Source organism: Falco rusticolus, chromosome 16 (assembly GCF_015220075.1).
Source record: "Falco rusticolus isolate bFalRus1 chromosome 16, bFalRus1.pri, whole genome shotgun sequence".
Lineage (NCBI taxonomy): Eukaryota > Metazoa > Chordata > Aves > Falconiformes > Falconidae > Falco > Falco rusticolus.
The window spans coordinates 1-26,225 of record NC_051202.1 but is presented as its reverse complement, the minus strand read 5'-3'; the positions used below and the strand labels follow the sequence as shown (position 1 = coordinate 26,225).

The window sequence follows — 26,225 nt, the reverse complement described above, 5'->3', positions numbered from 1 at the left end:
AGACAGTCAGTTTGACATATGGTCTCTCACACAAGAATAGAAAGAAAGTCCATACCTGAATGCCCTAGAGGAACATTTGCTGAACAGGGAACTGCATCTCAGCACAGAGACAGATAAATTTCAGCAGTGCAACTCCCAGTCTTTTAAAGACATGACTGGAAAATATTTCCATACAATATTCAGTGTCAGAAGTCCCTTTCAGCATAGTTAAGTAAGGGAAGCTGATCCCAGCTCTTATGTCTGCCTTCCTTATGGTGTCAAATCCAGAGCTGAGAGAGGAAGACAGGCATCTGCCTGCATATAGTATAAGGATGCCTGATCTCGTGCACCTCATCTGCTATAAAACTATGTGTTTGGATTTGTGGGGTTTTTTTATTTGTCAAAAAAGTACCCAAATATTATGCAGTATGCAGTACAATCTTCCAGAAATAAAGCAGACCTTCCATAAATACTATGGTAGCTCTCCGCTTCAAGATACCTCATTTTCCCACTCTGAAGGAGCCTGTTGGCCACATTGGAAATGTCCAGCCACTTCTCCCCGAGAGAGGGTGCCAGGAAGGAACTTTCTTGCTGGCTCTTACCATGCCAGGAGGGACCCAGGGAAACTTGGGCTACCTGCTTTCTGAGCCGAGGGAATGGCCCCAGTGTGTTCTCATCTCTACCAGGGGCACCCTGGCCACAGATGGGAATGTCTGTCCCCTGGTCCCGCAGGCGAGGCACCAGGCAGGAGTTGTGCCGAGGCTGTTCCCTTGGCTCAGAAAGAAGGTAGCCCAAGCCCTGTTGTGCAACACTTAGGTTTGGGGTTGTTGTCAGGGTTAGTTACAGAGGAGGAAGGGAGGGGAGAAGAAGTCCTCTGAACTGTCAAATTCTCTCAGCTGTGCCAAGAGTAAGATTTGCAGTGAGTCCTGGGTCCTTGGAGCCCTGTATCTCCTCCTGTGTGTCCTAGGCCTTCCCTGCCCCTCCTTTGGCCCCTTCTCTTTCCTGTGTTGCTGTGAGGTTTATTTTGGTGTTGTTGGTTGACCCTGGCTGGACCAATGCTGTTCTAATCACTCTTCTGGACAGGGGAGAGAAAATATAATGAAAATCTAATGAGTTGAGGTAAGGATGGGGAGATCACTCAGCAATTACTGTAACGGGGAAAACTTGAGGCTGAACTTGAGAAATCATTTCAACTGTTTAGCAGTCAAATCAGAGTAGGAGAATGCAGGAGGGGGCCTGGGAAGCAGGACCACAAATAACAAACAGTTAGTTGAAAGGAATGTGCTCCAGCTTGTGGGCCACAAGCCCTGGTGATAAGGGACATGAGAAATTACTGAAGGGTATAGAAACAGGGACTAAGTATCAAGTTGAGACTATACAAGGAATAAGGTGGTCGATTTGTCAGCTTGCTCAAGGATGTGGTGCAAAAGCTGCAGACATTGTCTTTAACTATTGCTGAATTGCTAAATAGCTAGCGTGAGATCTTTGCGGGAGTTGCCACATAGTTATAGCATAAGTAAGTTTTTGGACCAATCAGAATAAGATGTAACAATTGCTCATGTGTATATAATCATGCTACTAGGCTAATTAAGTGACATTTGCTTGCATCAAGCTGTGTCCCATCTCTCAATCGTGGCAGAAGAATAAGAACTAAAAGCAAATCTTCAAAACATCTTATCCTCAGCCCTCACTTCTGTCGGGCTTAACTTTACTCCCATTTTCCCTGTCTCCCTCCACCCCCAGCATACAGGGAATGACAGTTACAATCAGTTGATGACACATTGTTTCTTCTTCTTCCTCACCAGGAGGCCTCCTCACGCTCTTCCCTGGCTCCAGTGTGGGTGCCTTCCACAGGATGCAGTCCTTCAGGAACAGACTGCTCCAGCATGGGATCCCCATGGTGTCCCAAGTCCTGCCAGGAAATCTGCTCCAGTATGGGGTCCCCTCTCCATGGGTCCCCCGATCCTGTCAGTAAAATGACCATGTAATGCACTATGGAAATTACTGCAGTAATTATAATAAAATAAGATACACTTACCGCATATAATGCATACCCATGACCAGCTCAGTGGGTTGCTCAAGTGCAATACAGTGCATGTTGGGTGGAGTGATTCCCCCGTGCATCCCGCGCTGCAATGAAGAGAAAGCCTGCTTCTTAATGGTATGTTGGAGTTAAAGGGTTTATTCCCAACATCAGCGAAGGTCCTGCATAAAGCATGTGGTCACCCTGGAACAGTGAAAGGTAAGTTTTTGAAGTGGCTCCAAGAGAGGAGCTGGGCTACTGAGGCTTTGGTGCATCCTGGTGTACCCGGTGGACACCAGCACCGTGACGGAGGAGGGTGGATGAGCACTGTCACCATTGGCTCGATAGCTGTTTTGCTCAGACAAAGCAAGCTCTGCATGCAGAACATGCACAAGTTACGAGTTACAGATTGCCAGGTATGAATTGGATAAGCTGTGAATTCAAAATCTAATGAATTAAGTGATGACACAGTGAACTCACGTGTTAGACTAGTGTGTGTGAAGGGGCTTGAGCCCTTGTTTGCCAGGTGTTTTTCTGTGGTGTCCCTTTGTGTTTTTAAAAGATAGTTGAATTTATTGAGTATGTTGTCCAGTGATTGTGAGAGATTGAAACAGACCTCAACACTGCTCAGTCCAGAAGAGCTTTCCTCTTGCCTTGCATGGTCTGCAGGACAGGATGAGTGCTGTTTACTATTTTGAGCAGCTCCATAGGAAATATTCTTCATCTTTAAGTTAAAAGACCTGCCTTAATGTTTAATTTTGACAATTTTATTTCTGCAAATGGAACATGGGAATCACGCCTTTACACATTAATTGTCAGCTGCAGTAGTTAAAAGTTACATGCAGAGCAAATTTGCACTCAGTCTATGTGGGCAGTGTAGCACCTCTGCGGGTTTTCTGTACATGGCTGGTCCAAAGCGGTGTGCTGGTTCTGGTGCATTAGGGTCAGAGTCCCCAACATCTTGCAGGTACAGTATGAGAACGAAGCTGCTCTTCATCCTCCAACACTGCCTTCAGAGAACCGCAATCCTCTTGGCGCACCTGCCCAGGCAGGGAACAAGGCCATTCCTGTGAAGAAAAGGGGAGATGGGAGCTGCCCTGCGTGGCTGAACCAGCCAGGGTTCAGGCACTGCGTTCTCACTCCAGACTTGTTGCAGTCTGAACTCCTCTTGCTATCTGGATCCTCTGAGGTATCCTCCCTTAGTGATGCTTTACTCTGACAGGCATCCTGCTGTGCATTGCAGCGGTTCAGAGCAAAAAAAATTGATTTTGGAAGCATGTTTTGTACATGAAGTAGAAAACAGAAGAGAAGAGGAATATTGCAATATTGAACCGTGGGGTGGAAAAGTATGTTGTGCCCTGTAGTTATAAGCATTACACTTTGCCGTCCATTGTTTCAGAACTGCTTTCCCTCTCATAATTATCTTCAAAAGAGAAAGCTGATCCAAAGTGGGGTCGGGGGCTGTGTGTGGTTTTTTTGTTCCCCCCCCCCCCCCCCCGAGTGGTTCATCGATTTCCATTTTTAATAATAAAGGTGAATAAACAAAAGAAAAAAAGCATGGCAATATATTACCTAGTGTCTGAAATAGAGAGAATGCACGTGTGCTGCAGCACGCTGTTCCTGCGCCCACCTGCAGCCAGGGCAGACCAGCTTAGTGCCTGATGCAGCGAGACCTGCAGGTGCTGGATGGCTTGTGGGTGCATATGTAACTCCCTGCTAATCTAGCCTAAATGCTTAAGGTAGGCATTAAGAAACTTGCTCTTTCTACCCCAAAATTTGGGTATCAGAGCACTGTGGACCCTCTTTGCAGCCAGCAAAAGGAACAGGCACCTGGAGAAACATATTATTCTCATCCCAAGAGGTCTCTGACATCAACAGCACTTTAAAAAGCCTTATTTTTTTCTCCCATTTATAAGAACGTGGCCACTTTCAGACACATGCATCAGGATCCGCGAATCCCGTCTTTCAAGCTAAGCTCTTTCACACAGCCCATTCAATTTATCCCACCCAACCTCAGCCAGCTTCTCCTCCTCTCCCACTCAGAGCTGGTCCTGCAGGCACCCTCGCTTGCTTGTGCCTTGGGCTGCCGCCATGGCACTAACAGCAGAGACAGCAAGGCAAGCAGGCAGAGGAAACGAGGAAAGAGCGACTGCCTCTAATAAAGAGCAGTCTGGCAGGGGAACCGGGGAAGACGAGCAAAGTGATGGATGATACAGGGCAAAGAAACTGCAGCTCCTCCAGGACTCCCAGGCAGAAGGGAAATAAACCAGCACCATTAATTCAGTCGAGGAGTTGCTAACAAGCTACCACCAAGGTTTTCTGCTGTTGTGAGAGAATAGTCCATAGCGAGTGGAAAGGTAAGCAACGTTATTGCAAACAGAAATATGTTTATACTTGTAATGTAGCATTTTCCAGCAGGAGGCTTCTGGGACCTGCTGTTTTCCTCCAGCTCATTCTTTGATAAAGTACGGAAATAAATATATTCCAACTAAAGACAAGTCAGGGACAACCTAGCAACTGGTTTCCATTTTGGTGGCTTCTGAGGGTATCTAACGACTTTCAAACGGCCATAGAACATTCCTAAAGGAGTTCCTGTGGCTTCGGTGAAGCAGAGCCAGGACCTCGAGCACTGAAGAACAACTAGCCTGAAGGACTACAGCAAAACTCCTTGCCGAGCCCACGTGGGAAGCGGGAGCCGAGAGATCCCTACCTGAAGCGGAGGCCCAAGTTGAGCTCCGGAGCAATGGGTTTGTCGGTGACAATCGTTGTGCCCGTGCCGACAGCCTGGACGGGGATGACGTAGGTGTGGCTGTTCTCTATGGACACCTTCACCTCATCCTCAAATCTCTCGGTGTCGTCCAAGTTTGCTATGATGGCCACAGACACCTCGCTCTCGGGGGGGATCACTCCTTTACTGGGTTCAATCCTCCAGCGCGAGCGTTTGCCAGCCTGTAAGATGAGCCAAACAGTAACTTAGGATGGAAACCATGGACCCTGGTCTCCTGCGGGATGCAGAAAAGGATTAAAGACATGAGGGTAAAAACCATGAAGGCTTCGTTTCCCCAACTCTGAGCTACAGTGCCTGGAAACAGCACCCGTGCAGGAGCTCATACAACCTCTATTTTACCCTCCCTTAACAGACTCACTTTGTTAACCCAGCTTTGTCTGACCCAAGGGATGCTCACCCTCAGGAGAATGCTACTGTCCCTCCAGCCTCCCTCTTGGAGGGCACACCCAGGGAAGCCACTTGATATCTCCTGGCTTCCCGACAACGGTGGCCGGCTCTGCCATAAAGGCTCCAGGCCAGAGGAAGCCAGGACTGCTCCAGTCCCCCCGCAGCAGCCACACGGCTGGGGGATACTGCTGAGACCCCAAAGAATAACTTTGCAAAAGCGGTTGATGAAACCCCAAAGTCTTCTTTCCCAAGAGTCAGGCTTCTCAACAGCCCCTCAAGGGCTGCAGCCCTCTGTTCCCACGGATCATCACCTGCAGTGAGGTGCCCCAAGGCCCTCTGCTTTGGCAAAGTCAGCTCTAAGTGTTTATAGCAGGGCAGCGAAACAAGAAGCAGAAAGAAAACCACAAGACATGTGCCCTGTGGGCATGGCCTGGGCTTCCCAAGCACTCTTTTCCTCTGGGTCCTCACGGGCCTCCCTCTACGGATGGGGCAACAGAGGCGCTGGACCCCTCCAGCCCACCTAAAGCCACATTCACAAGGAGCAAGCTCGCAGAGGAGAAATGCACGCAGTGCTCCCGGGCCAGCAGGAAATGCACTGGGATGCAGACACGTGGCTTTCAAGTGTCCGTCACAGCATCAGTGCTACATGCATCACAGTTCAGCGCTGTGTTTGGGATGACAGGCACCACTCATCCAAAACTCTACAGTATTGTCGAGAAGAGGGTTACTTTCCTTTCCTTTTTTTTTTTTTTTCCCTTTAAATAGAAAACAACGGTGTGCTCAGAGGCCTGACATGATAAAAGCAAGTGCTCGATCCAGGTGAAGTTAGCTCGAGTTTCCGTCCGGCGGGCTGGCAGCTCTGAGCTCTAACAGGACACCAGCCAGCCCAAGGGAGAAGAGCAGCAGAAAACCAAGCAGCACTTTGAAGTCACAGAAACATTTAAAATAACACCCCAAAATGACCTCTGCTGACAAGGTGAAGGCTAGCTGGAGGCCAGGGAAGCGATAACTTGCTGAGCATTCAGGGTCCCAGCAGCAAGTGTAGATGCCCCAGCTACGCTAACTCCTTAGGCTGGCTGTGCCCTCCACGTAGAGCAGGTCAGGGCTGCATGCCTGCATCCCATAACGGAGCGTGCCAAAGGCATCAAAACGATTCCAGGCACCAGCAACATTTATACACTCAGCTCCATTTAATTTGTCCTCTAGGGCTTCAAAAAAAGAGTCTTGAAAAAAATTTTTAAAAAAGCAAGACGAGACTGGGATGGAGGCAGGTGGCTGCCACGGGGTAAACACTGGGGCCTCACTGACCACGGAGGATTCCCACCAACCCTCCCCTGTGGTCCCTGCAGCTGGTCGCCGGCCTCGGAGGCATCGGCTGCGCTGCCGCCAGCCAAGGGCTACCCAGCCAGCTCATTCACACCGAGCCAGTGGGCGTTAGGTTTTCACTGACGTTAATGTACAACTTCTCCTCCGATTCACGCTGACACCGAGCAGCTTGCTTGAAAAGGAGACCCGACAGCTCTGCTCCAGAGGTGAATCTGCAAGTCTGCTATCTGACAAAGCTCATTTATCACAGCTTGGCAACAAGCCGCGCAGTAAGTTGTACCCAAGGAACTATTACTGAGGAACAATGACAGGCTGTCTCGATGGAGCCAGACTCGCAGTGTCCCAGGGTGACCCAGCGCAGACCCACCGTGCCCTGCCAGGCCAACAGCCCACTCCGGAGGAGCACGATTTGCATCGCATCCTCATCCTTTCCGTTAGCATCTGGTGTGGGTCCCAGGGGCAGCACAGTGCACCGCTGAACAGGAGACCTGCCAGGACCAAAAGGCTCTGCCGGACCAGCTCCGCTCAGGTTTTTAGGTCAGCTTCTGCCTACACCGGTCCAGGTTGTGTCCCAGAGACAAGAAATCCCTTGGGAACACGCTAAAAGCATCCATCCCCCTGCTCTGAAGGCCAAAATCTAACTTCTGACAAGATCCCTGCTCCTTGCTTAGGCGTGAATGCTCCAGAACACGATGCAATAGCTGCACGTGCTGGGCAGACAAAGACAGCAGCTATTTCTGTCCCTGCAGGAGCCTGCACCACTGGACGCCAGAGTCAGAGCGCCAGGCAAGGGCTGGCATCAACCGCTTCGAGAAGCTCAGCGCTGAGATCGTTAGCTTCTCCTGGGACAGATTTCATTGGGAATAAGAGCTGCCAACGTTTGCTTCTAGCGGGCATCAGCGCGCATCAGAGATGGACGGCTGGATGGCTGCCCCAAGGGATGGCCGAGGACCCACCACGCTGCCCTCTGCAAGTTACTTTGAGCCCGTTAATTGAAGCCATCTGGTCATTCCAGCCTTGCACGAGTGGAAGAAGCAGCAGAACTCAACACGAAAAATGCAGCTGTACTTTACCAAGCCATAGCTCTGGCGAGAGAGCGCTCACACCTCGTCAGGCGGATCCACCGCCCCCAGTGGGGGTCACGCACGAAGGGGAAATAACCCCCCACCACATCAGCTGCGCACGGAGCCTTGTCCCAGGGGCTTTAGCTGTCCTAAGGGGCGGGAGCCTGTGCTCTTCATAGCAGAGTGACTCCTCACCCGCACAAACTGCCAGTGGCAGAAAGAGCCCAGAAGCACCCTAAGGCCCACAGGGTGGGGATCAGAGCACAAGGCTGGCCGGATGCTCCCACCAGCCACCAGCCTCCTCCTGGCACCTCGGCACCAGCATCTCCTCGGCAAAAGCAGGGGGACCGCTTTGGTTGAGCCTCTGCCCCAGAGCACCAGCAAGGAGAAGTTTTGTGAAATCGAGGCAGAGCTTCTAAAGCCAGTGGAAAAAAAAAAAAGAAAAGAAAAAAGAATTAAAGTGTGGCACTCACTGCCACCGACAACGGAGCCCAATTTGTCACACTTGCTTCAGCTAACAGCAGCTGCTGAGTGAGCCAGCAAAGCTTGTCTCCATTTGTGTCCCCTGGCCATTGCTCAGCCCTCCAGGTCCCATCTGCCCTCCCCGCTGGGCTGGGGAGACCAGTGCCACCACTCTGCACATCGGGGCTCTCCAGCCAGGACACGGCCACGGCTTGGCCAGCTGCTGCCAAGCACAGGATTGAACAACCAAAATCCTCCGGCTTTTCCCTTGGGAAGAGAGCTCAGCTGAGTCACTCTGGCCTGTAGCAGCGTAACTGCCTTGAAGACTTCTACCCTTCTTGAACCCTGTTGGCCAGCGGGTGCAGCACAATGCGACAAGTTCCCTTCTCCTAGATGAGCAGAGTAACAATTTCTTCCATTACTGAAACACAGCAATTTTGAAAGACCATGAACCCATAGAAGATACCGGATGCCATAAAATCCAAACTCTTCCCTGAGGCCAGGTTTCAGGCACCTTTTCCAAGGTCTCCTCCAAACCTTTGCTCCCCCTTTTAAGGCCCACGTGCCCTGGACCTAAGCCTGAGTGACACTGGGAGGGAAACAGCCTTCTACCTTCCTCAGCTTTTGGTACAACCCCTCACCAGCATGAGACTGGACGCTCCTGGCCACGAGCCCTGTTCACGACTGATGCTGTGTGTTTCCAGGCCCTGTCAGCTACAACAAAGGGCTCCGGCAAAACCAAACTGGGTGGAAATGCACAAACTGGTACCGCTGTGTATAAGCAAAACACAGCCTTTAAAGCCAAACCAAGGGTTTCACTCTAAAGGTGAGCTTTTGGAGCACCATGAGGCTCTGGTGGGACAGCTCAGGAAAGAGTTAAGCCTATCCATCTTCAAAACTTCTGCTCACCTTGGAAGAGGCCACATATGCAGGGCTAGTGCTGCCCGTACCCTGGAAAGTTAATTTAACCCTAATTTCTAAACAGCACTGCAGATATCATGAGAAGGGCGCAGCACTGTCTGCCTCTGTCTCACTATGAGCAAACACTGACAGGCTGGCCAATTATTCAGCTGCTTTGGGGGCGGGGGGAGTGATTTACAGTAGATTTGAAAACCATCCTCTTGCTGATTGAAGTCTGCTCCGACTTCAGCGAGAGTAGCTGGGGAGAACTGCAGACAATGCTGATGTGCTCTTCAAAGCCTTCACTGCCCGCAACCTGCACGGTTTGCTCAGAGAGCAACAGAATCGCCCGTCAGCCAGACCCAGAAACAGAGTCACTAAAGCAGCATCAGCACTGTTTGGAAGTTTATCTCCGTGTTTTGCGGTCTTTCCATATGGCCATTTCATTAATAAAAGCAATGTCATCAAAAGCTTGAGGGAATAAGCAATGAAATTAGTAAATGAAACAAATCCTGCACTACAGGGGAGCAGAGAGTATGGGAACTGCGTGTTCTGCCCTTGCTTACACCGCACCTGACCAAGAGCCTTTATACGCTGCCTGAAAAATCCATGGAGTTATCCACAGCGAATCCCAGTGACAAGATAACCAGGTACAGCTTTTTTTTTTTTTTTTTTTTTAAAAAAAAAAAACCAACCAACCAACGAAATCTTGGTCTATGCTGCAAGGTCAGCTCCAGTTGAATGTGGCAGCAGCTCATCCCCGGGAACGCAGACGGGGATCTGCACTGAGCCACCAGGCACCCTCCTGAAGACAACCCAGCTGGCTGTACAAGCACTGCTGGAAACCAGGCAGCAGCGAGCTTCACCTGGAGCACAGGGCTCTGGATCCGGGAGCTCAGGGCTCAGGCTGAAGGAGACAGGACCCCGCATTACGACTGTCATGAGAAGAGGAAACCCCAAGGAAGCTTTTCTGTCTCCTCCTCGTTACAAGGCACTGGGAAACCATTTGCCACCCTGCGGTAGCACATAACAGACCCAGCACGGGGGTTATGCAGGCAGAAGAAAGCTGCCACTGATTAAGAAAAATTACACCCTAGGCCTGTCTTTTCTTTCCTGATCACAGAGACGTGATACGCAGCTGCCTTCTGTGATGCCAAGAGATGTCAACCTTAGCAGTCACACAAAAGATCCCTGAGAAGACAGCATGACAAAGAACAAGTAGGAAATGATCTAAGAACGATGCTTTTTCCTTTCTGCAGGGAGAGCAAACACTTCCATCTATCCATAACAAGCCTTTGGCACTTGTCAATATGGCAAAAATCAGGCACTTAGGGAGGCAGGAAAAGAAGATGACAGCGGAGCAAGGAGGAGAAACAGCCACTTTTATCAGCAGGTTACATCAGCCCCCAGCTAAGCTGCAACAGCTCCTTCATGTTGACCCATTGCTCCAGTCTTTTTTTACCCAAGACAGACACAAATCCCCCCCTCGCTGGATCCAGAGGATTCCCTAGCAGGCTGGGCTGCCTGGCAGCTGGGAAAGCAATCTGACAGGGAAAAGCACACCCGACAGACACAGGATTCACTGGGTGAGCACAGGATGACACACTGGTCCCAAGGGTCGCAGATCTGCAGACACCCTGGCAAGCAGGGATAAGCCAACCGAGGACGCAGGTATGCAGTCCCTACAACCCTCTTCCCACCCAAAAAGCCCCATCTCAACACACAGATTTGGCAGGGTTTTATTTATTTTCTTCTGGTGGCAGAGATGCTCCCTGCTGCTCCCTGCAACTGAGAACAGAACAGACACAACTCACCCAGCAGAGAGGAGAGGGGTACAGGGAAGCTGGTGCCTGAGGGGAACTGCAAGTAATTCCTGAAGTCACTGTCCCAAAGTGAAGTTCACCACAAATCATCCTGGCTTGCTCAGGTAATGATCTTGTCTCCCCCAAAGCGAGCAGCAAGCTTGCCTTAACAGGAAGAGCAATTTTCACTCGACGGTTAAGAGTACCATCGGGGTGGCAGCACGGCCATCTGCATTACAGCATCTTCCTTTTCTGTTTCAAACAAGACACCAGCCTTTCGTTTGCCCTGTTGCTGCCCCTCAAATTAACCTCATTCAGTTCGTCAAGCTGCCGGTCAGTGCGCATAACATTCCCGATGCAACGCTCCTGCGAAAATTTCAGTCAATAACTCGCTCTTTCAAGTGGAGACCATGATCTCTGAGCCTCACAGCCACCGTTTGCAGATTGGCCAACAAATGGGAGACAGGGAAATCACGGCTCACCCCCCTGCAGCAACCTCCAAGCAGGAATCAAAGCAGCGGCTTTGGCGCTTTACAGGACACAAGGCTTGGGTTCAGGGACACGGGGGAATGAAGGATGCCCGTGTCACCCATCAGCTGGGCTAAGGCACAGCCCAGCCTGCTCCGCTCTCAGGTGGACACGTGCGCGTCACCCTGACGCCCGACTGCATCCCAGGCTTTATCTCCACAATTATTCAGTCCCCTCTGCTTCCCGTCAAGGAGCTGCCAGGCAGCGTAAGGCAGCCAAGGGCAAAACTTCAACTGGGGCAGCAAAAGAGCAGCAGAGCAGGCAGCTGCTGAGGGCCAGGGCGCAGCTCGGGCACATCTCGCCCACGCCCGCGCTGCTCCCATCAGGCAGCCTCAGCAGCACCGTGCCCGGAGTCTGTCTGAAGAGCCCTTGGTGAAGCGGCTGATGGAGCAGGTTCCCAGGACCTGCCTCCTGGCACGTCTCCATGAGAGCAGCAGCTGCCCTGAAAAGCAGAGATGCTCACCATGGGGGAACTCGGCCCCGTGGAGTCAGCAGGGGGGATCATCACACACACAGAGTCACAGAGCGGCTGGGGCTGGCGAGACCTCTGGAGATCATCTGGTCCAAGCCACTGCTCAAGCAGAGCCCGTCTTTATTGCAGGCAAAGAAACCGTCCCTGAGCCGCCTCGTATTACTGCTCTAGTGACTGATCAGCCCCAGGACTGGCAGAGATGGCGGTGAAGCACGACAGGCTTTATTGCCCAGTCCCATGGGTTAGGGCCCTGAGGCAACGGAGGGGCAGATGTACCCTGCAAGCCCCCCGGCTACACCGCGAGCTGCCCGGGGAGGAGGGAGGCATTGCACCGGGGCAGCAGGACCCGAACAGCTCTGCGGGTCACTGCCTGCGACAGGCATGCAAACCCATCATTTCAACACCAGTACCAGCCATCCCTGGTGGCTTGCTCTCGCCACAGATGGAAAGTGGGTTTTCATGGTGGATTCAAAGAAAGCTGCCCTGGGAATCCCTCCCCCACTTGGAGGTTACCTTTGTCCCCCAAACAGCTGGAAAAGCAGCAAGGAGGAAATTCGTCCCCCTCCTCCTTGGCCCAGGAGGCTGAGCCTGGCCTCTCGCACGCTGCCTGATGCTTTACCCGCAGACCCAACCAAGCCCACAGAGCCAGGCCTGGGTGAACCAGCTCCACAAATCCAGCCCACCTAGCGTGGAGCAGAACAAACCTCCTCCCAACCCTGTTTTTAAGCCCCTCACAGATCCCACCTCCAGTGAGCGGCACATCCCACCCAGCCTCCGCACAGGAGCCCTCCCTGGCTGCACCAGCCCTGCCCCCCCCGCCAGGGCAGCGACCCAACCGCCTCCTGCCACCTGCCACGCAGCTTGTCAGCTGCGGCCTCCATCAGTTCAACGGCCTTTCCCTGCGGCTGGCCCCCGGAGATGCTCTGCAACGCGACGGAGCCCACAGACCCTGTAGCTACACAACCCTTACCGTTACATGTTTGTGCAACACCACAGCTGGTTGGGCCCCCAGCAGGTGTGAAACTCACCTCACCACAAGCAGGCTGAGGACAAACTTCACACCCCAGACTCTGTCACAAACAGCAGTCTGACACAAAGCAAACGCAGACCTAATGGGGAAAGTGTCGGGAAATCCATGCCCTTCCAGGAGCAAAGGGCCACAGGGGCCTCTTGATCTCAGAGTTCCAAAGACACGACTCTCCGTTAAATACCCTCCAGAAAACAAAGGGAAAACTTGTAAAGATGATCCAGACTCCTTTCTGCACAAGCGTCTATGCAAGCTGTCTACTTTACTGAGGGGTGCCCCAGCTAAAACTGCCCCCAGAGCCAGGCTTCTCTCGCTGCGTTGGGACGGAATGCCTTGCTTTCTCTCCGAGACAGCAATATGGAAACGGTGCATGTAAAAATCAAGCCACAGGCTGCTACAGACCAGTCAATTTTCATTGGGAAACAGCCCCACAGATACTTACCATCTCTACACAGAAGGATGCAGGGATGACAGCCTGATTGGAGAGGTGGAGACTTTTGGACGCATCTTGTAGAACTTGAATACTGCCAAAATTTATCTCCCTCGGATGCACATAGACAACCGGTTCTTCTCCAATGCTCACTAAAGACACATTCTGCTCCAGGAAGCAGGTAGGAAAGAAAAAAGAAAAGCAGGGGAAGTTAAAAAATATGAGACAGCTCTAAGGTTCCTCCTCGACGGGGCGATAAGTACGGCTGTTGGAAGTTTTCAGTGTTGCAAGGCTGAAACAGAAGGCCTGGGGCAAGTGCAGGCTCGGGAGCGATCCCATCTGAAAGCCACAAGCTCCCGTTCTCAGGGGACAGAGAAACCCTGGGTCCCACGCTCTCCTTTCCAGACCTCCTCCACAGTTAGCTCTCCTTTCTCTGCCTTGTGCCTGCTCCCGCTCCTTCTGCTGCTCAGCCGAGCCCCAAACCTCCCTGACCGCTGCTGCTGCACAGTGACACTTGGACAGGTTACTTCTCTGACATTCCCAAAAATGCACCTCTGAAAACCAGCACAAGCCAGAAGCGAAGCAGGCTCTTCAGAGCAGAGATCGTGCAAGTTACTGCACACATCTGATGTGTGCCTAGGTGCATTGCCGGTATGACATGAATAACAGGCATTAATTATTCATTACATCATTCAAGCGGTGTTTTTTCTCTTGACAGTCAGACCCAAAAAGCTTTCTCCTTGCAGAACTGGCACAGACTACTGGAGGAGGAACACGGATCCCTTTGCTAAACCACCTTCCCACATCATTAAAAACAAGGAGAATTTGTCCAGTCTTGCTGTGGATTTTACTGGTTCCAAACACCTCAACACTTCAACAGGATCTGAATGCATAAAACTCCCAATGCTGACCAGATGCTGTATGATTCACTGGAGGGCACAGAGTACGATTTAACCGAAAAAGAAACCAGCCTCCACCGTGTACAACCTTAAATGATGTCTGGCTCAAGGAAGTGGTATTGACAGCTGTCAGAATCACCAGCCCAACTCAGCCAGAAGCAGCAGCATCCAGAAATGCTCATCCCTTGACAGGCCACTGATGCATGCAACTAAGCACCAAAAAAAATCACCTACCAAGGCTGGGGCCTCAAAAATAAGGAACTGAAGCCACGCACGACTGATGCATGTCTGGGCGATGCTGCCCAAAGCTCCCAGGAAGGAGGAGCTGCAGGGAAGAGCTGCGCCTCGCCAGCCAGCTCAGCTTCCTGGTGACAGCAGGACAGCAGCAGCAAAGGCAGGGCAGAGCTCTTTGGGAATGAGCAGAACAACATCTGGAGGATGCCCAGGCAAGCTGGCTTCTGTCAGCCTGTGTACTAACACGACGCATCCTCACCACCAAGGAGAGGGCTTCAAAAACCCCAACCCCTTCGTCTACAGGGTTCTTAAAAGGGACAAGAAAAATGCCATGCAACAGCGTTACAGGCAACATGGCACAGGGAAAGGCAGCAAGAAGAGATGGCAGCTCTGCCATCAGCAATATTGCCACAGCTACAGAAACAGCCACCAGCCACCGCCCCACCCCACCCCACCCCCCAGCACCTCTGGCTTTGTCAACAGGTAGGTCATGTCACATTTGATCACTTAGGAACGAAGAGCATCTGACCCTGGCGGACAGCTGTGCTCGAGTGCCCGCTTATTCTGACAGCGGTCAGCTGCCAAACCCCCTGCCCGCGGCACACGAGGCTGCCTTGCCACCAGTAACGCCAGGGCTGGGATTTACCAGCTCCTTCATGCAGATGACACACACCAGACTGAAGCTGGCACGCGGTCACCTGCAAACAAAATACCCGACAACAGAGCTGTGGAGGGACTCTGCACAACCTGGATGAAAGATCTGTACCACGTTCCGCCTGAAATGGCGGTAAAGACCAGGCATCGACACTGGGCACCCCAGCCGAAGGCAAGAACGAGCTTTGAAGTTCTATTGGAACACGCTGCAGCGATTCCCAAGGTCAGACTTGCAGCCGTACGGGTAGGATCTGCCACCAGCGCAGGACATGTAACAAGACAGCCAGCTCTTCTGCCAGCCCAGAAAGCTTTGGGTGCGTCAGCTACCAGGGAACTACTGGAACTGCACTGCAACCAGAAGACAGACCTATAGAAAACGCAATGCATCTAGTCCTTTCTTTAGGGACAGCTACGATTCTCCAGCTGAAATGCTCGCCCTTTGGGCAAAACATCGACACGTTCACGGCCAAATAGAAAAGATTAAGGTAAGGTCAACTTTCAATTTATAAATTGTTAGCCCAAGGGTAAAAGCTTTTCAAGGGACCTGCAGCTCAAAAACCAGGTGACATTTAAACAACTGGCTATTCCAGTGGGGAGAAACCCTCCTCTTCCAGGGAAGCATGCCTTCTGTTTGCAAGCAACTGTTTTGTCAAACGTGAGACTTCCCTGCAAAGCCTGCATTGCCTGGCCTTGCTGTTGACTGGTTTACATGCACATCCCCAGCAGCCGGGGTTGAGATGATCAGTGGCATCCAGGGGATTTGGCATCATCGTTTCAATTCATTTTATAAAAAGTTTATAGCCCTGCATTTGCTTTCAAAATGTCAGCCTTCCTTTCCGTTACAGAAAGCTTCAGGTTCTCAGGAATCCTCTGATATCCCCTTCTGTGCTCAGAGAGAGGACAAGACATTTTAAAACAGCTGCTTCAAAAGTTAATCTCCTTTTAAATTAAAAAGGTTCTAAAATTAAATTATTAACTAAATTTGTTCTCTGTTTCAGCCAGTGGAAGCCAGGACACCACATACAACATTCTCTTGCCTACACTTTGTTGTTGCTGCTGTACATGCCTGAATGCCAATGTCTTGTAGGAGGCTTTAGTCCAGGAATGCTTCGCCTCACCCCTTTCCAAGCTTGGTAGGGAAAAAAAAAAAACCAAACCAGTCTGTGCTCCAGATGCAAGCAGCGTGGAGTCTCATGCATCTTTGGATGGGGCTTTTGGCAAAGAGATATGATGGATATTTCTCAGGCGGGATGGACCTGACTTTCATGAAAGCTTAAATCCAGCTTTACAGAAATCATCATTTCAGCACGGCCTCCTACACCGCCCTTGCTTTAGCGGCATGCAGCAATGTCCCTGTGTGCTCCTGAACAAAAGTTCTAATGAAGCAGCAGTTGCTGCTCATCTAATGATGCAGGAGAGCGAGAGACCCAGGAATTGTTCTGGGTTTCAGGCTGGGCTTGTTATCCCGCTTCACACGCCCATAATTAAACACCATCTCAGACGCCTACGAGGACACCACCCTTCTCTAGGCATTAGCTGTTACTTATGCCACGAATCCCTTCTTTCCTTGTCCACACCAGCCACATATTATGACCTTCTCCTTTTCCCTGGCAGAACCCCAGTACACTTTATGCCCCACCAAGATGAGTCACACAAAGGCACGCATCTCGCCTAGCACTCACCAGCGGGGATCTTTCATTCCCAAACACTGAGACACTAGCAATAGTGTCCTGCCTTCCCATCGCCTGGGCTTCCAGCGTAAACGGGATCTCCACCGAGCTGTGAGGCTGGATAATCCCACACGGCACAGGGCTGGAGTACCACACAGCAGCATCCTCCTTGTGCTCCTATAAGGGACAGAATCAAAGACAACAATTGTCAGAATTTGACAGAACCTCAGAATCTGAGGAAACTTCAAGCTCCTTAACATCTACCACAACAGCAATTCACCCACATTTTTAAAAATCCCTAGGAGAAAGCAGAGAAGCGCAACACAAGGTGCAAGATTTATATGGGGCTAAGTAGCATCCTCACAGGGTCCAAAAGCTGCTGCACCCACAAACACCCACTCCGGTGCTGGCGGCCTCCTTGCAGCTGCTTTTCACAACCCTCAAAGTTCTCCTGCATGAAAGCACCCCAAAGACTAGAACCAAAACTGCTTCCTAAAGAGTTCAAACCGCTCCTGAAGTTCATATTCAGGTAGCTTCCCGTTCTCTGCAAAACTTTAGGTTTGAACACTAAACAGCAAGGTCTTCCCCAAACCCCCTTTTTTCCTAATAAACCCCTCGATAACGACGTTGGAGGGCAGGAGGCGAACGCAATGCCAAACCTGAGGAAGGACTCCATAGCAGCCTGGAAGATCACTGTCATTCACAAGGGTCAGTGTCCGCTCGTAAGGGAATTTCAGAAAGCACCGTCCGAATCTCAGAACAGGGCTGAGCACGTGCAGCGGAGGAACCACACATCTGGGTGAAGAGATGACCAAAAGGAATTAGAGACACAGAGAATGTAGAAGTTGTTCACTCCCCAAACAGCATGAAATAGACACAAGGCATTTGTCTCTGCCAGATAGACGTTTCCTACCTCTACAGGCAATCGATCACCTCTAACTTCTTTTTTATCAACAGACTCTTGTAAAGGAGGGGCAGCCCCAGACTCCCGTGGCAGAGGCTGCCCAGTGCCCTGCCCCAGTGCTCTCTCATCAAGCTTTGCCCCTCCTTTGCCCCAGGAGGCCGGCAAGGACCCTCCCACAGTCCCAGCAAGGCACGAGCTCTGCGGGAGCCTTCCCGCTGAGGACCAGCGCTCCCCAAAGCTCAAGAAAAACAAGACTCCAGCATCTCAGTAAAAGCAACTCCCTCCTCTCCCGTACCGCTCTCGCCCTGCCTGAAACCTCAGCCGCTTGCCCCCGCGATGGAGGGCACCAGCACCGCCTGCCTCTCGCAGTGGGTGACCAGCCTCTCCCAGCTCCTGCAGCTGCCTGGGTCCTCCACACACCAGCCCACACACTGACTCTTCCCATTCCCACTCGTTTTACAAAATTGCAGCCCAGGCACCGCCTGGCTGACTGCCTGGGAGAGGGAACAGCACCAGCGAACTGCGTCCCTCTCGTCATTAAACTGGCACCCGCTGCGGCGCAACGCCATTGAGCGTGGCTGCAGCAAGAGCAGCTTTTGGCTTAAGTCTGGGAACGTTCATGCTCAAGAGAACCAGAGAGAGCTGAGCTCACCTGCCACACCAAGGACGAGTTTCCCCTTTAGTTTCCCCCCACCAGTCCTGCCGTAAGCCCCTTTCCCATTTGCACACGCCTTCATTAACTGAGCCAGACCCCAGCTTTCAGCAGGCTGCTCGCCGCCTTCCAAACAAATGCTGCATTTTGGGCCAACCCAACACAAGCCCACCGCTTGCAGGGAGAAGCAGGGGCAGCCCTTTGCAGATTCGTTACTCCTCAAGTCCCAGACGACAGGCCAACAAGGAATATAAGCACTGTTGCCTTCAAAACAGAACAAGAAAGGCATGGCCCTGAGCACGGAGCACAGGTGCTTCTCAACAGGGCCGCTGGCAAAGCACGGCTGTGCTCACAGCGAGCTGGGCAGAACCAGCTCATGAAGCACCATTTCTCCTTTGGGGCGGCAGCCAGCACACCACACGCCAGGCAGCGTGCTGGGCCTGGCTACGCGGGGAAAGGTGGCCAGCTGCAAGGAAAGCGCCGGTACCTGGCTGTGAGAGGCAGCGCCAACACCTCCTGGCCAACACCATCCACGTCCAGCACCAGCGCCAGCTCGTATTGCCTCACCGTGTTGGAACACAGGGTGACCTGGTAGAGGAGAAGAGCGGCGTCAAATACTTCAGCACTCCCAGAAGCCATCAGCCACGCACGTGTGGTGTCCTGCCCTTCTCCTTCCACGCTAAGGAAAGGGAGTGTTTTGCCTTGCTTCTGCTGCTGCTCCACGTGTGGACCACTGCCTTTCCCAGTAACAAAACTCTGCTGACAAACCCCACCTGTGAAATACACCTTGCACACCAGGGCACGTGTAAGCTAAATCAAAGCACAACTCATGGTCTACTCACCACTGTATTAAGGGACCAATTTTTCATCTCAACTACAATAGCGGGAACCCAGGGGAGATCTGTTGACTTTCCCAGAACGAGTTCAGCTTTACACTGGGAAGCTGAGGGCAAAACGTGGCCCAGCAAAAGCTGTGCAGTTTGTTCATGGCTGCTGGAGCTTTCTCAGCCCCCGCTGCAGTGAATGCAACTCATCCTGCTCAACAGGAGAGGAAAAATAAGACCGGGAAGAAAAGCAAACTGCTTTAGGCAATGGCATCTCTCTTTTCAACAGCCACCTTCCGTCCTCACCCTTCCTCGGCCCCCTTCAAATCAAACAAATCGCTCTAAGCAGCTCAGAAACACACGCACGGCTTCTGTGCTTGACCACACGATACGTGATCCTTGGCTTACGACTCTGGAAACAAAACGCTGCTCCATCCCAGAGTCCCCCAGCTAACAAAAGCCCATCTCTTACTCGGTTATGCCCAAAGCCAGCAGCGCTGCAGCTCCACCTGTTGAAGCACGTATGGCCGGGCTCATCCCATACCTGGATATCCAGGGCTCCTTGGGAGCGGATGGTGCCTTTGCAAGGCATTATGGTAAATTCCATTGGCTCGACGTGATGTTGGGCTCCCTTCCTCCAGGACAGGCAAGCGTTGTCTGAAATCTGAGTAAAACTGGTGATGCTGCGCTGTCCTGAGCCATCGCCAGGAATGCGAAGGTTGAAAGTCACAGGCACCAAGGAGGTGTTAGTGAGGCGACACGACAGGGTGTGAGGAAAGCCTGGAAAGGTGAGACAAATACCAGTTAAGTCCCCAGTTACGCTGCGATTCCTGCTGCGACTCTCCTGTTAGGATAAAACCCTGCTTGGAGTTGAGCTCTTGTCAATGTGCACGGCAGGTAACTGAGAAGCTCAGGGAGGAGCGAGTTGTGACTGAAGTTGCCTTTTCTCTCGACGGCCGAGCTTGCTTCCTTGGCAATGGGCAGCGGTGTTGGTGCTGAAGAGCAGAAGTCTCCCTCTAACTGTGAGGAGCCCTCTCACCTGCCCCCAAACCAGCCCCAACTCTTTCTCACTGACGAGCGTGCATCCAGACAGACCATTTATCCTGAAAATTCAGCCTGTAAAATTCCCCATTAACTCCATGAACATTCCCCTGGTTTTCAATATATGAAAGTAGCAGATTTTCCTTGCTGTAGCTTCTCTTCAATAACAAGGAAGGACGAAACTGGGCACTACAACATGATGCACAGCACTCTGATGCAGCTTCCCTAGGCAGGATCCCTAAGGCAGCTCCTGTTTCGGGGCAACCAGACTGAGCACAGGACGACTGAGCACAGGACAACTCAGCCCACCCCACTGCAGGAAACCTGACGCTTCCTTAGAAACGAGCAGGAACGTGTCTCGCCTTACCTAACAAATGGGGACATCACATCCTCGCTGCCTTTGATTACTGCCCGCAACACCTGACATCACTTTAGCTCTGACACTTGCTTTCCCTAATGGAAAACCAGTGATACAACCACACTGGGTGGCAGGGGATGTGCTGCAGAGGCAGGACACCAGCCCGCAGCTTGCTCTGGAGCGGACACCAGCTCTGCCAGAAGGAGACACCTCCCATGCCCTGCTTACCAAGCGCTATTTGCATACAGACAGGGAGGAAAACCACCTGCAGGCACAGCAGATGTTTCTCCGTGCCCATCAGCAGTGAGCATTGCCCACCGCCAGCAATTACTCCGGCCGGGGGGTGGGGGGGGCACAGAAAGGACACACACAGACTGCACAGCCCCAAATGGGACCGAAGTCGCCAGAGGCAGACAACAGTCAGCAGCACAGTTACAAGAAGCAAAAATACAATAGCTGCCTTCAGCTGAAAAGGCCTTGTTAACGAAATCAGATTAAGTAGGATGAATCTCCTATTACACAACCGTATTCCTGCCTGGTGCGTTTCTTGTGGGTTTATTTATTCAAAAGGAAACACAGCAGTGGCAGAGCGGTGATGCAGGGAGAGGGGGAAGCGGCTCGGGGAAGGTAATGAGTTTACTTTAAAAAGCCCACAAACATCATGAAAACACAGAGGCATCCAGGGTGCAGAATGATAACGGCCCTTCAATCAATCCGCAATTGATTTCACATTTAAACTTTAGATCATCTCAGTAAAAAGCCTTTTGTGAGACTCGAGATGGAGAATCAGAATCTGCATTTCAATGGAGACACTGGGGCTCAGCCACCCGCTCCGTCAGCGCTTCAGCTGGGGAAGGAGAAGGAGCCCACATCTCTGGGGACATCAGTGCCCAACACAGAGCTACTGCCTGGGCTTAGATAACCAGGAGCCCTCACGGCACAAATCAACATCTCACACTAAAGGTCAAGTGGGTAAGTGGTGTCCTCGCCTTGCAGCAGGAGCGTTCGCCCTGAGCAGCCACAGGCTAGCGTGTGGCTCCAACGCCCTTCTCCTGCAGCCCCAACCCCTGGGCCCTTCTGGGACAAAGGCTTTCACCATCATTCTGTCGCCAAGGTATGGGAGGCTGGGGCTGAGCAGGCTCTGAGGGCACCAGAAAAATACTGGCTTGCTATTCCTTTGGCCCTATTTGCTCTCACGACAGTAAAACACCACCTGAGCAAGCGGCAGCCCTGCTTTTAACACCCTGAAGGCTGCTGTGGAGGAACACAAGCGACAGACGCTCTTCAAGTGCTTCATTTCAGTAAGGCACAGACCTCCCGACCTGCGGTCCAAGCCCAGGGCACACTCACCAAAGGAGACATCACCGAAGTGGAGGGAAGGTACATTGAAATGGAGAGTTGGTCCAATGACACAGCCCCTGTAAGGACAAAGGCAGAGGAGGAACTGGCTTGGTTAAAAAGAACTGCAAAGCATTCAGCTTTTGTTACCACCGGGACAGGGAAAAGCTGGTCTCAGCACCACAGTGGGTTTCAAACCAACCCGTCACCCTCGTGCTCGACTAAGACATTAGACGACACCCTTTTTTCTCTGCTCCATCACCAAATGAGGTAGGTGGGAGATGATTACCCAGAGATGGCTACAGATGTGCCCACCAGGCTCCTAGAACCCTCCTCACCTGACAGTCAAGGTCACAGGCTCAGGGGACCCACCCACACTGAACCGGAATTCTTCTGTGAATGGCCCCAGGATGGTGGAACTGAAGGAGATCCGGAGGACTTGGAGGCCATCTGGTGAAATGATGCCCTCCTGGGGGAGAAAGGAGAAGCAGGAGCCCAGAGCGGTCGCTGGAAGGACCAACTTGGAGGGGGCATCGATGACTCCTTTGTTAAACAGGATCACCTGCAGCAGCAAGAAAGCAAAATGGAAATACATGAGGAATCTTCTTTCCTTACAGAAGGCTGATTTGTTTTCTAATTAAACTTCTACAAAAGGCAGAAGATGCTGCGTGCTGCTGCTTGGCTGAAGCCAAAGAAAACACAACAGGACAGTTTCTGCCTTTGGGTTTTTGCATGCAAAAACCCCAGCGATAACTTCACATAAACAGAGTCACTCTGGGTTTATTCCACTGACACAGAGCAGTCCGCTTGGACTTGCAGGGCTGAGGATGTGCTCAGCATCACCAAGGCGATGCAGACCTGCCCCAAAGAGCAGCAAAGGGCGGTCGCAGCATTACAGCGAATCGTCACCTAACTGCTCCTGCTCCAGATGAGCCCAGTCCTGCCAAGGGCAAAACACATTCAGCTCCCGTTACAGCCAGCAAGTTTATTGGATGTAGAAAATACCTCGGGACAGCCCTATAACCAGCTTCAGCAGCACTCCCCGACTCTGCTAGGGTACGTCAGTGAGGCGCATTTTATTCTTTTCTTTGATCTGAGAGTCTCTTTGTCTTTGCTCAACCAGACATGTCAAGAAAGGATGAGAGTGAGGTGCATAGCAGCTCCACCTGTTCTAAAGAATCTCTTTCATAAATATTCACAGCCATCATCTACTAATTTACCATTATTTACTGTTCCAACAAGCTACACAATCCTGCAGCATTTGCTGAGATTCAGCAAGAAATGCCCACACCTGCCTGTGAGTATCAGCACACTGGTGGTCACCAAACCTACCCAAAGCAAAGCTCTACAGTTTCCGAAGGCTGCAGGTGAAATCCGGCCATTTCTGTGGACTTATCTACCTGCTTGGCAGTTATTTTCCCTAAGTTTTGTCCTCGCAAAACCTGTCAGAAAAACTGAGACAGAAGCAGAGGTACAGCCCTTATTTTTTTAATTTTGCAGCTGCTGTTGAAAACATTCCTGTATTCAAATTCTGCACTGGTAACTTGGAAACTACTCATATGTTTTACACCTTAATTACAAATTGCACTTAGGGATCCTACACTGAAGTTCACCTCCAGTCTGGCTACTTAATACAGCACTTACAGTATCATCTACTTATTCACATTTTCTCCAGTAATGAAACCAATACATTGATATATATAGAATCAATAAAGAATCAGCATTAAAAAATGCATACATACAGCGCACAATATTTTGGTAAGAAAACACCTTAACGTGTCCTTCCCTGCAACAGTCAAGCTTTTGAAAGTGTCTGGCACGATGTATTGCCTCATTTTCTACCTCCTCCAGTTGCTGTATCTTGGGGGTTTTTTTGGTTGTTTTTTTTTTGACAGAAACTTGCCATCATGGGTGGGGGGAGGGAAACATGTAGAAAGCTCCTCTGCTTCATTTCCAGAACTGCTCTGCTCTGTTCACAGAGCCAGAGGTGCACCAGGTCTGAAGGGTGGCAGGAGGCTGGTCAGCAGGGAAAGCGCTCCCGGTGCCTGCGCGGGCAGCTCTGCGCGGGGAGGCTGGCCGGCTTCCCTCCGGCGCCAGGAGCCAGGAGGATGCGCTTCACTGAAAGGTGTTTGCAACGGACTCGAGTTGGAACACAACACGTTTGTTCCAGCTGCTTTTTAACCGCCAGGGTACCAGGGTGCAGTGCTTCTAGGGCTGAAACAAAAGCCTCTGGATCCTGACCTTTAGTCCTACAATTTCCACCCTTTTTTTTTTCCATTCCACCCCACAAATCTGTGCTTTCACAGATTCTGATGATGTATGCTGTCTCCAATCAGCATGGTATTACGCTAGTCGTATGCTTTCCCTTGTTTCATGCCCAGTTACTAATCAAACACATACACTCTTTACACCATTTACATTTAAGCTTTGGCTTACAGAACCGTTTTACCCCACACAGCATACATCGGCACAATACCTGTGGGTTACATCCCTTATAACATAGACAGTTGATTCCGTCTGCTCGCTCTGAGTCTTCTCTTCTGTCTTCTGATCTTGACATACAGGTCGCACAAACTTGCTAGGGACCCATATAAGTCCTTTATCTGTGGAGATACAAAAATAACCTCTACCGATAAATAACACCGGATTAGGTCCTTCCCATACACCTGAAGCCATATTTTTATACAGAACATTCAAACCAGGAACTGTAGTTGTTTGGTTCCCTCGTGCTGTTTGGTGATGTATAACAACAGGTGGTCCCTCTCTATCCTCTGTAAGGGAGAGATAGTTTAAGGTAAATAACACCTTAGTCGACTGTTTAGTTACGTCTATGTCCTGCGATACTTTCTGTCTCTGAAGATAATCCTTCAGGGTACGGTTTTCCCTCTACAACAACTGTTTTCAGTTCTAAGGTTTGAAGGTTGTCCCGTGGTTCACCGGTGATCACTTGTTTCTGCCACTGATTATCAGATTGCCAAACACACGCAGCCTTCTTCATCTTCTGTCCTGCATCTGTAAACACCGTTGCCCTGTCAACTGATCTTTTTGAGCATAACGGTCTCACAATCCACTGATAATGTTCTAACATCTTCCAGAGAGGTCCTTTTGGCTGGTTGTTGCGTACAACACCTGCATAACCCATCAAGGCTTCCTGTATGGCTGTTGAATGTCTCAGAAGCCACTCATAATCATCACCACGGATTGGAATATTGATATCTGCTGGTTCAGTCCCATCAATTTCAACAATCCTGTCTCTTCCTTTTCTCACCAAGGCCGCTACTGCTTCAGGGCGACTTAAAATATGATGTCTGGGTTGCAATGGCAAAAACCACCACTCTAAAATGATCGCCATATTTTCCCCCTTTTTCTTTTGCCATTGCAAAATAAGGGCAAAAGGTGAAGTGGCAACATTACAAACCAATAAAGATAATGGATGATTTGCCGTTCGGTGACCACACCAGTCAGTCTGAATCTTGCGGGATACAACTTTCAGGGCAGCCTGCTGTTCTGGTGAACAAGTTTGAGGACTGTTGGCTTCGGTGCCATGCAACCAGGATCAGAAAAGTTGCAAATCACCGTTAGTAAGTCTCTTTGTTTGTCATCAGGGTGTAAGGGAATCGTGAAAAAGAACAGTCTTTCAAGTCTATCACAACAATTTGCCAAATCTGAGGGATCATCATAAAAAGGTGGAAGAGCAGACTGCAATACTCCCATCACTAAAATCTGATCATTAATCTTCCATAAATCATGTCCCAGTTATGTGCATCAAGATTATTAATCAGTACTGGACAAGCTAACGAACTGGTCACCTGCCATTCTCCCTCCAAAACAGCATCACGATTATCACCAGACCAACGCTGTAGAATTGGATCTTTTCTTGAGTTCAGCATTCGTCTACAGTAGATGGAGGGGCGACACTGGTTGGTTGGTTGCTAGGGGTAAACAGAGGGGTGACGATGGTTTGTTGGTTTCTAGAGGTAGACGGAAAACGCGACGCTGGTTGGTTGGTTACTACGGGTAGACAGAGGGACAACACTGGTTGGTTGGTTTCTAGGGGCAGACGGAGGGGCGACGCTGGTTGTTTGGTTGCTAGGGTAGACGGAGGGGCGACACTGGTTGGTTGGTTTCTCGTTTAGATGGAGGGGTGACACTGGATGGATGGTTCTAGGGGTACACTGAGGGGCGACACTGGATGGTTGGTTGCTAGGGTTTGACGGAAGGTCAACAGTTATTGATTGGTTGCTAGGTTTAGATGGAGGGTACCGGGGCAGTGTAAGAACTACCAAAGGAATTCCTTCCTGGCACATTTCCCTGCTGGAGTTGGGCATGAAGTATGCAAAAGTCAGCGGTTCCCCATCTCAGCCCAGAAAGCAGGTATCCCAACTTTTGTTGTGTCTTTCCTCTGGCTACCGCGGCAGTGTAAGAACTACCACAGAATTCCTTCCTGGCACCTTCCCCAGTGG

At 51.0% G+C, this 26,225-nt stretch overlaps 1 protein-coding gene across 1 annotated transcript; it reads right to left on the bottom strand.

The window, feature by feature from the left end:
- Positions 1 to 4,284: 4,284 nt before the first annotated feature.
- Positions 4,285 to 22,324, bottom strand: LOC119158177 (hydrocephalus-inducing protein homolog; the record flags this gene model as incomplete). The annotated part of the gene is made up of 8 exons (XM_037409782.1): positions 4,285 to 4,951; positions 13,201 to 13,353; positions 16,658 to 16,822; positions 17,305 to 17,440; positions 18,689 to 18,789; positions 19,570 to 19,805; positions 21,775 to 21,842; positions 22,101 to 22,324. Coding segments are annotated over 8 exons (1,326 nt in total), but the record flags the coding sequence as incomplete, so codon positions are not given.
- Positions 22,325 to 26,225: the final 3,901 nt, after the last annotated feature.